General features: G+C 50.8%; 1 protein-coding gene across 5 annotated transcripts in view; it reads right to left on the bottom strand.

Annotated features, from left to right (window-relative positions):
* Nucleotides 1-8,370, bottom strand: part of FAM20A (FAM20A golgi associated secretory pathway pseudokinase) — a 50,874-nt gene that overhangs the window by 8,227 nt on the left and 34,277 nt on the right. For all 5 annotated transcript variants that reach the window (XR_003791815.1, XR_003791816.1, XM_029210700.1 and 2 more), the window contains 4 exons: nucleotides 7,111-7,189; nucleotides 2,651-2,743; nucleotides 1,266-1,381; nucleotides 572-752 (listed from right to left, as the gene is read on the bottom strand). Coding sequence is in view for 3 of the 5 variants with exons in the window: in XM_029210700.1 (XP_029066533.1) it covers nucleotides 572-752; nucleotides 1,266-1,381; nucleotides 2,651-2,743; nucleotides 7,111-7,189 (469 nt within the window). In the remaining 2 variants the exon portion in view is untranslated. The remainder of the gene's footprint in view (nucleotides 1-571; nucleotides 753-1,265; nucleotides 1,382-2,650; nucleotides 2,744-7,110; nucleotides 7,190-8,370) is intronic.

Below are 8,370 nucleotides of genomic sequence, written 5' to 3'. Positions count from 1 at the left end.
CCTCCGCCTAGAACGCCCCCAGGTCCCTTTTTGTCTGGGGGGGGGGTCTTCCTCAGCCTTCACGAGTCCCTAAGGATCTGTCACGTCCCCCAGAAATTCTGGCCCGGTTACTCCTCTTCCCACCACGGTTGGGGTGGCTGGATCGACGAGCCCATTCATTCAGTCACCTCGTATTAACTGAGGACCTGCCCTGTGCCCGGGAGTGTGCCACGCCCTGGGGAACAACCGTGAGGTCCCGGCTTCATGGCGTGGACTCAGCAAACCCGGCCCCTCCCGCGGCCTCCCCGTGGGCATCTCTGCGGGACAGCAGGTGGGCACTGCGTTCTCACAGCCTGGCTACCGTCTGCCGCCCCGCTGGACCGCAGAGCTTCTTGAAGGGACAGCCCAGGTCTGTCCTGTCTCCCCCCAGCATCCGGTGCTGGGTACGCAGTGGGCTCTTTATAACCAAACGCATGAACGAAAGGGACAGAACGGACACCAGGATCCACGTGAGACGAGGCAGAGGAGGACTGAGGCAGCGTCAGGGCTCCCCAAGCCAGGCGAGCGAGTCCTTGGTCCAGGGGCCACTCACTCCTCTTTGCCCGCCAGCGAGTAGGAGCGGATCCAAGGGCTGGGGACGGACAGCCGGGGGGCCAAGTTGAGGGACGGCAGGAATGCGGACAGGGAGCCCTCCAGCAGGTGCGGGTTGCCGCATACGGCGTACTCCGTCTTGCACAGGTACGGGCACTTGGCGAAGAAACACACGTTGCTGGCTAGAGGCGGAGAAGGAGAGCGGTAAGCGGAGGACGCACGCCGTCCTCCTGCCCCACGAAATCCATGAGGAGGGAAGGGAAGCCCTGAACCCGCGGCTCGGGGGGGAAAAGGCCGGGGAAGAAGAAAACAGCGCCTTTTCCCGATGTAGGGGCTTGTGGATGCTCTTAAACTGAGCATCCTGGGGACCAGCTCTCAAACGTCTGAGTAGAGACGGTGTGGGACCAGCCTTGCTGCATCGCGCCCACGCGACCAACCCGGCCTTTGTTCGGATGGGTGGCATCTGATTCGGGGGCGGCCAGCATCAGAGTTCAGGGCCCAGGCTGGTGAGCATCTCATGTCCAACCGTCTCCCATCCCCAGGTCACCTCGTGTGACGCCCAGGTGGCCCAGGGTGCAAGTGTCTGATGGCAGCATGTAGCCACCTGATAGGGGATGTGGCCACCAGCAGGAGGTCAGACCACACTGGCCAACCACATTCTTAGACCCAGAGTGTTGCTTTGGCCAGAAGCCTACCTGGAGAGATAAAGAAAACACTCTGCAGGATCTCATTCTTGGTGACCTCCAGGATTTCCTTGGTGACATTGACTAGCCTCCCTACGGTCGGTGGTACCCGTCGGAAGTCCAGAATCCTGAAAGAGGGGGAGCCCAGTTCAGATCTGGGGGATGATCCCCCATTAGAAACGGACCTGCTGCGAATTCCCTGGCGGTCCAGTGGTTAGGACTCCGCGCTTCCACTGCAGAGGGCACGGGTTCGATCCCTGGTCGGGGAACTAAGATCCTGCCCGCAAGCCAAGCGGCAGGATCCAAAAAAGAAAAAAAAAGAAATGGACCGGCCTTCTGACCACACCCAGCCGAGGGCGGGGGTCTCCGCAGTGCAGAGCTGACCGTGCCGAGGGCTAGCCTGCATCTAAGGGGCTGGGAGAAGGGGTGGGAAAGGAATCCTTATCCCATGAGGCCTCCTGGGCAAAGCTTCCACCCTCCAAGCTGTGTCCTAGCTCAGTGCTTCTCACGCTCCAGTGTGCACATGAGTCACCCGCAATCTTGTTCAGATGCAGCTCTGAGTCAGTGGGTCCAGGGTGAGGCTGAGAGTCTGCATTTCTGAAGAGCTCCCAGGGGGTGGCCAGGCTGCTGGTCCCCAGACCACACCTCGAGTAGCAACGACAGGCAAACAGAGGGAGCTAGGAAATTGAGGAAGGTGCTCTCACCTTTTAATATCGTAACCTTGAGACCCTTTGGGGAAATGGCCGTGGGCACATTCTCGCCACTTTCAGGGCAGGAAACTAGAGCCAGATCACAATGTCAGGTTCAGGTGTAGCTTGGGCAGTCTGGCAGGGTTAGTTTTCTTACTAAGTGACTCTTTTCATTACATTAAAAGGCCTTGTGGGGCTTCCCTGGTGGTGCAGTGGTGAAGAATCCGCCTGCCAATGCAGGGGACACGGGTTCGAACCCTGCTCTGGGAAGGTCCCACATGCTGCGGAGGAACTAAGCCCGTGCACCACAACTTCTGAGCCTGCGTGCCTTAGAGCCCGTGAGCTGTAACTGCTGAGCCTGTGAGCCGCGACTACTGAGCCCGTGTGCCACAACTACTGAGCCTGCGCTCTAGAGCGCACGAGCCACAACTACTGAAGCCCGCGTGCCTAGAGCCCGTGCTCCGCAACAAGAGAAGCCACCGCGTTGAGAGGCCCCCGCTCGCTGCAACTAGAGAAAGCCCGTGCACAGCAACAAAGACCAGCAACACAGCCAAATATAAAATAAATAAATAACAAAAAGGCCTTGTGATTTTCGATCCATGGGGCTGGATGGGTCATGTTGGGTTTGAAGGTGTTGGGACCCACGAAGAGGATGAAGTACCAGGAAGAAGTGGGGGCGGGCCGGGTCTCCCTGGGGCCAGACCCTACCTGTCCAGATGGAAAGCTGCAATCTCAGCGTTGTGTCTCTGAAAATCAATGAAGTAGAAGAAGTCCTCGGGCGTCTCTTCATCTCGCAGCTGTCTGAAAGGAAGGAATCACGCCCTGGACTCAGACCTCAGCTGGGAGCCTGAGAAAAGAGCTGACACACGTGACCAGACAGAAAGGAAGACACGCTTTTATGCTTTTCAGGGACGCACAGATGATGGGACAGCACATCAGGAACAGCCCGTGGCTCCCTCGGCTGGGGAGACCGGCAGGCGGGAGGAGCGAAGCTTCTTGCAAGATGCGGACCATCCTGGAGGCCCCCGGGTGCCAAGCCTCCTTCTCGAGCAGCTCTGGTGACGGCCGCTGATTCTCTGAAAAGCCCAGTGGTTGGAGGGAAGAAATCCATTCTTCCGCAGATACACAGAAGACAGGGCACTGGCTAACACACCAGAGGTTGTGTACACCCGGGGGCCAAGGATTAAGAGAGGTGGGGTACGAGACAGAACTTTATAAAAGGAAAAGTGCCCTACAGGTGCAATTTAGCATGACTGACACGGAAGAGCGAAAAGTTCTGGGTCTGTGAATCGACCGTCTACTCGGAGGCACCTCACCTGGGTCGTGAGAGCGGGTCCTGCCAGAGATTGAAGGGAGGCTAATGCAGAGGATATGTACTTATGTACATTAAAGAATCCCTACTAGATTCCTGAAAAGCACCATCCTGCCTGGTCATGAAGGGCTGGCTGGGTAGGTATGTTTAGGTGCCTCCCAGTAATATGAAGGGCATCCTGGCTGCTGCCCCAGGTTGACTGGCCCCAGTGCTGACGATAATCCTTGGAAGAAGGATGATCTTCAAGTAATTTTATAATCCACCGTGCGGGGCTGCACGAGGGCTGTGAAAGCAATGTAAATGTAAATCAGCGTAATGTTGTGTAATGAGCTGTAAGTACGCTGCGCCCGCAATGGAAACAGTGATGGGCGCTTCGTCCCAAACACCAGCCAGTCCTGGAAGCCACGGCAAGGGGCTGCCCAGAGTGGGCACTCTCCTTTAGAAGGTGCAGCCGCACTTAGAGTACGGCCCAGGCCTGACCCAGGGCTGCTTACAGCATCGCCGAATGTCCAGGTCAGCAAGGACTGTCCATGTGTCCTCAGCTCGTTTTCATTCCTGAATTCTGTATGTAAGAATACACAGTCTGGGAATTCCCTGGCGGTCCAGTGTTTAGGACCCGGCACTTTCACTGCTGCGACCCAAGGGTTTAACCCCTGGCCAGGAAAAAAAAAAAAAAAAGGTAAAGAAAAAATAAAAATTAAAAAAAAGAGAGAATACACAATCTCTGGGATGCCCTTTAGAATTTTCTAAACCATCATTTCTTCATTTTTGTATGGCATATTTAGGCATGATTTTAAATTTGAAAATCATTTCTCCTTTACGTCAGTACTTCCCAAAGAAGCACAGATGTATTTCTCATTGCATCTATTGAATTATATCACATTAAAAATATAATCTTTGTGGTCAGAATTTGTATTACCCAAAGATAAATTTCTACTTTCCTTTTCTAAAAAAGGACAAATGCTGTTTACTTTACATTACTCGTAGGAAAAAAATGCATGCTTTTTCAAGAAATACATTTTAAAATGATACTTTGGCTTGGGACTAAATTTTAGAAAATGCAGATTAAACTTTGTGTTATGGCGTGAGCGTAGATCAAATGGCTTTTGTGACCTAATGTTGGAAGCTTTTGCATTACTCAGGGAAACAGCTGGTTCAGTTGAGCACTTTTTGCGTTTTGTTCGTAATTGACAAGGCAGAGAAGAGATTTCAGGCTGTTATTTCATGGGCTTTCTTGCAAATAAAACACTACAAGTGTGAGTCGTTTTTTCTCCCCCAAATAGAGCTCATCCACCCTCTATTAGCTTCCAGTTTTTAAAATGACAGACATTTTCATGTGCCACATACGAATTCTGCTCAGAGAATGCAATGCGTGGATGTGGCGATAAATGGTGAATTCGCAGATTTATCATTATTTTGACGCTTCTCTTTAACATCTCGTGTTTCTACATCAGTGTTCCTTCTGCTTCCTCTCTAACTGATGCTCAGTTAGGACTATACATTAAACATGCACGACTAACCATAACGATCATTTAAAACTCTCCAATGGCCCAAACACGTCGGTGGCTCTGTGTCCAGCTGAGTGGCACCCAAGAATTTGTGCCTGCTTCTGGACCGGGGCTGATGGCCCTGTGTGCGCAAAGCTGTCGCTCTCTTTTAAAAGGAACACAGTTCTTTTTAGTACTTTATAGGCTTGAATATAAGATGAGACCCCCCCTCCCCAAACTGTCCCTCAGAAAAGGGAGTCTTAACGTATTCAAGGGCTCCCTCTCAATTTATTTTGTTTGGGACAGATTCATTCAGCTGAGATGCTGCTTCTATTACCTGACTGAACTGGTTAAAACAGGCTGCTGGTGGTGACAGGGGCAGAATTTAACATGGATTTAACACTGACCCCAAACTCGACTCCAGCGATGCTGAGGACCAATGTCAAAAATTTTGGACAAGTGACATGTGAGACTGGGTGGGGGGGAAGCAATATTTCCAAATCTCTGTATTGTTTTATATGATGAGATTTTTTTTCATCGGTAAATTAAATACAGGCAGACATTCCCTCGTTTCATGTACATCGTTTTATATATATATATATATATATATATATATATATATATATTTATTTATTTATTTATTTTGTAGTACTCCATCTGTTTCTTTTCTTTTCTTTTTTTTCAGTACGCGGGCCTCTCACTGTTGTGGCCTCTCCCGTTACGGAGCACAGGCTCCGGACGCGCAGGTCCAGCGGCCATGGCTCACAGGCCCAGCCGCTCCGCGGCATGTGGGATCTTCCCGGACCGGGGCACGAACCCGCGTCCCCTGCCTCGGCAGGCGGACTCCCAACCCCTGCGCCACCAGGGAAGCCCTGTTTCTTTTCTTTTTTGAATTTTATTTCTTTTTAATGCAGTAGGTTCTTATTAGTTATCTATTTTATACATATTAGTGTATATATGTCGATCTCAATCTCCCAATATATCGTTATTTATTTAAATTGACCAAACAACTAGATTTTTGGATTTTCACATGGAAAAATGGAGGATCTCCTTGTGTGGCAGTGGTTTTCAAGGCTGTCCTTGCCTTGGGATTAGAGGGGGCCCCCAGACCAATCCTATTGGACCCCCTGAGGGTAGGATTCAGGCATCGGGGTTTTTCAAGGCTTCCGAAGTGATTCAACACACAGCTGATGTACTATAAATCTCTCCTTAGTACTTTATATGCCTAAGTATGTAAGTGCTTAGTGCTTTATAAGGGGTTTTGCTAGGGCAGTGCAGGGATCAGAGCTAAGGCTTTTTATTTAGTGCTCATTCGACCATCAGACCCACCTACAGGGCCTTCAGTATGCCTCTCCGCTGACGGAAGCTTTGGAATCTAAGTCAGCCGAATGGGATTCCACCGGAAGACCGCGCCTTCTGGCAGAAAGCATGACTTGGGTAATGAGACCCCCTCCTGGGCCATTTTCTCTTGGGCGTGTCGTGTCCAGGGGACCATTCCTGATTCAGGAATCTCAAACCTCTGCTGCAGACCCTTTGGGGGCCAGGAACCCATACGCACACCAAGCTCTGTCTGTAGACTGAATACCTATTATTTCACCCACATAGACACACTACAAAATTTTAAAGGCATGTATTTGCTGTTGTTACGAATAAAATAGAAATTAATTTAAAAGTGTGATTGGCTGTAGAGAACAAACGTATGGACACCAAGTGGGGAAAGCCGGGAGGGGGGTGATGGTGGTGGGGTGAACTGGGAGATTGGGATTGACATGTATACACTAATATGTATAAAATAGATAACTAGTAAGAACCTGCTGTATAAAAAATAAATACATAAAATTTTAAAAAAAAAGTGTGATTGGCTTCAGGGTAGCCTTTCTTCATGGTCCAGTTTTTCAACCAAAACAAGTATTATTATGCAGATATCTCTAAACTTTTATGAGGGTCCTAGCCCTGGAAAAAAGCGAGGCTCATTTCTGGAGGTGGAGTGTGAATTTGGCAGTCCAGCTGCCTGGTTTGAATCCTGCTTCCACTGCTTGTAGCTGGGAGGTTGGGGCAAGCTGGCCTCTCCCGGCCTCAGTGTTTTCATCCATAAAGTGGACATTGTAACAGTCCCCGACTCATAAGATGGTTGATGATCCAAAGGCACAATGCATGTCAAGTGTGTAGCAGAAATACTAGCAAAGACCCAGCTCTTACTATTTTGAATCATTATCACCAAAACAGTTGTATGCTTGTGCAGATGGCCCCAAAGAGAGTCTCTAAATGCTTGGCTTAAAGATTTTAGACCACTTTTATTCATTTTTGGTCAGAACTCCCCCAGGGCTGCCACAGCTATGCATATGGAGGTGAGGAGAGCAGTCACTTACCTCATAGGTTTGAACATGGCCTTCCCGAAGTCCGAGAACCTCAGAACCAGTTTGAGGTGGACCCCACTGGGTTTCACGACTGTTTGGGGAGAAGGGGGAGTTAACGATGCTTCTGGGCCCAAGGTCCGGGCTGTGGTCATTTCCTCATTCAATAAACCCAGCCCATTTCTTCTCTTCGCCCTTCTTACTTGAGACCCTAAAGAGTTGGATTTGCTCTCAGAGCCTGCAGGGTACAGTCCAGCGGGTCAGGCCATGGAGAGTGTGTCCTGCGACTCAAGATAAAACTTTCTCTGCTGTTACAGGGCAAGGGCAAAACAGTGCAGGTTTCCCCAGAGGGACACTCGCTGAAAACCCCAAAGGATGTTTTCCTAAGAAGAGCTGACCCCTTCCCCTTCCTCTTCGCTTCAGCTGTGCCTTAGAGACTCTGACTATGCCACCTGTTACATGGCATTGGACTTGGTTATTGATATCTCTTCCTACGTAAGACTGGACACCTGGGCTGTGATGGGGCTTGGTGACACCTGAGGTGCACGTGCATGGTCCTGCCACTGGGTACCGCCTCCTGATGTGTGTCCTGGGCACCTCACTCGCCTGGCCCTGCCCCTGCCCTGCCGTCAGCCCCGCGAGGGGCGGGATAATGCCTCCCTCACCTTTGCCTTCTAAAAAATGGCAAATGGCAGGGGCGAAACTAAAGAAAACGGAAGCCCCAGGCCCTACAAACTTGTGTCTTTAACAAGTCGTGACCCACGGAAATTTCTGACGTGTGCTCAGTTCATCGAGGTCACTGGAGGGGGCTCCTCGTGGCCGGCAGTGACTGGTGGGATCTCAGTGTCCAGGCACACCTGCACCCAAGTCACAGCGTCCTGGCAGGGACCGTGCTGTATCTCACACCTATCCTTTTGATTCTATTCATCATTTACCCCAGGGCGTCTCAACCTTGGCTGCATGAGGATCACCTGGAGTGTTTTTATATAAAATGCTGGTGCCTGGGCTTCCCCCTGGCAATCGAATCAAAACCCCTGGGGTGGGGACCAAGACGCAGCAATTTTTAAAGCTCCCTGGGTGGCTACTCTACCGCCGGGTTGAGAACCACCGTCCTGCACCGTTGCTTCTTAAATCTGAAAATGTACTCTAGTCCCCTGAGGATTTTGTGCAAATCCAGATTCTGACTCAGAAAATCAGGGCGGGGACTGAGATTCTGCGTTTCTGGCAAGCTCCTGGATGGTACGGAAGATGCTGGGCCAATGACCACCTGCCACC

The sequence above is a fragment of the Monodon monoceros genome, unplaced genomic scaffold (assembly GCF_005190385.1).
Source record: "Monodon monoceros isolate NGI ecotype Baffin Bay Population unplaced genomic scaffold, NGI_Narwhal_1 Super_Scaffold_9, whole genome shotgun sequence".
NCBI lineage: Eukaryota > Metazoa > Chordata > Mammalia > Artiodactyla > Monodontidae > Monodon > Monodon monoceros.
Note: the sequence above shows the minus strand (reverse complement) of the source record. Positions and strands in the feature narration are given on the sequence as shown.